This window comes from Contarinia nasturtii, unplaced genomic scaffold (assembly GCF_009176525.2).
Source record: "Contarinia nasturtii isolate CC-2019 unplaced genomic scaffold, AAFC_CNas_1.1 Cnas_scaffold_1405, whole genome shotgun sequence".
Lineage (NCBI taxonomy): Eukaryota > Metazoa > Arthropoda > Insecta > Diptera > Cecidomyiidae > Contarinia > Contarinia nasturtii.
The window spans coordinates 339-2010 of record NW_022198742.1 but is presented as its reverse complement, the minus strand read 5'-3'; the positions used below and the strand labels follow the sequence as shown (position 1 = coordinate 2010).

The 1672-nt window shown below is 35.5% G+C and overlaps 1 protein-coding gene across 1 annotated transcript; it reads left to right on the top strand.

The window, feature by feature from the left end:
- Nucleotides 1-1048: 1048 nt before the first annotated feature.
- Nucleotides 1049-1415, top strand: LOC116346035 (prolargin-like; the record flags this gene model as incomplete). The annotated part of the gene is made up of 1 exon (XM_031775934.1): nt 1049-1415. A coding segment is annotated over exon 1 (367 nt), but the record flags the coding sequence as incomplete, so codon positions are not given.
- Between the last annotated feature and the right edge of the window lie 257 nt (nt 1416-1672).

The following is a 1672-nucleotide window of genomic DNA, read 5'->3' as shown; positions in this document are numbered from 1 at the left end:
GGAAAAAAAAATCCACCGTTTGGCTCTTCCATACAAAATGACCTGCTAATAATGGAAAATGGAAAAAATTTGGGAAAAAATCTTTTGATTTGCTAGGGATTTTCGAGCCTTTTTTGGAAGTCAATTTTTTTTCCGATTGGAATACCGTTTTCACTAGGATTTTCCATGCGAAAAATTCTTTCCATTTCTTCCAAAATCACCCTCTTTTTTGCCAGCCCATTAATGATAAGAATATATGAATTTCGACTTTCTTTTTTCAAATTTACACTCAATAATGGAAAAACATTTCTGAATTGGCGTGAAAACCTGTTATTAATGGAATCTGAGTTAAGTGGAATTCGTGTCAATAGTGGAAAAAAATTGTCCCCGTGGGAGTCCGTTATTGATAGTTTTACTGTATATGAAAATCCAAATAGCATTTTATGTTAGGACCTTTGCTTTCCATGTTGCATTTAAATATTTAAGTATATGGTTAATGCGCAAAACCGGTCATTTAAACCTTTCTCGGCAAATCATAATGCATCACTGTGTGCATCAAGGTCGAAATATTTATAGCATTCTCTATCAATGTGGAATGTTTGCTTTTTTAAATCTGGCAAGTTCACTATAATTAGTGTTTATTTTTGCGATCGATATCAGCATCCCATGGTCAGTTAGATTTTTCATAGTAATATAAACAGTTGCATTGCATATCTCAACTCACAAGTGATGCAAAGATTGTTCGGTTAATCTCGCTTCTATTGCAAACAAAATGAATATTAAATTAATAATAATCATTTTTTTAATTTCTTGCATTGATGATCGAATCAATTGTGGGAAATATCCGTATATTGAAAAATGTGATCGATGGAATTCGGAGGATTTAACATTCTCATGCGGCGAAACATTTTCGGAGAACAATTTATTTTTAACTGATCACAAAGACAAGTGTTCAACGACTACGGAGATATTTTCATGGCGTTGGGTGGAGAAGGTGAGTTTTGAAAACTGTGAACTGACGCAAATGCCAAAGAACCTATTCGATTATTATCGCATATTCACGCTCGACATGTCGCATCTCGGTGTGAAATCACTTCAAGTGGATGCTTTTGAGAAAGCCGATCGTTTGCGTAATTTATATGCATCGCATAATCACATTACTGATGCATTTTCACTAGAAAATGATTTAAATGTTTTGAATATTGCTAATAACAATCTTCATGCATTGAGTGGCAATTTTTTTCAAAAGCTTCCACGCTTGCAGAAATTGAATTTATCTAACAATCAACTTTCCGAAATTCCCACCAATCTTTCGCGTCAACTAAGCGAATTCCGTGCGTCACACAATAAAATCACCGAAATCTCATCCGATGTGTATAATGGGGGAGCCTTATTGGGGCCCTGGACAAAAGCCACCATAGAAGATGGTGACCATGGTAAGCTCGCCAATCCGTTGGCACCGCAATGGGCTTGCGGATGTTTATATAAATAAATAACATAAAATAAATAATAAATAAATAAATAACTGGAGATCAGGGAAAATTTACTTGACGTTTAGTCACAATAGAGAATACCAACACAATCAAAGTGATTGTGCCGTCGTGTTTCGGCCTTGAAGGCCTCATCAGTAACGTTAGACACGAATTACTGAGATTATGGCTTTCCTGAAGAGTGGAGTCGCCAATCCCTAACA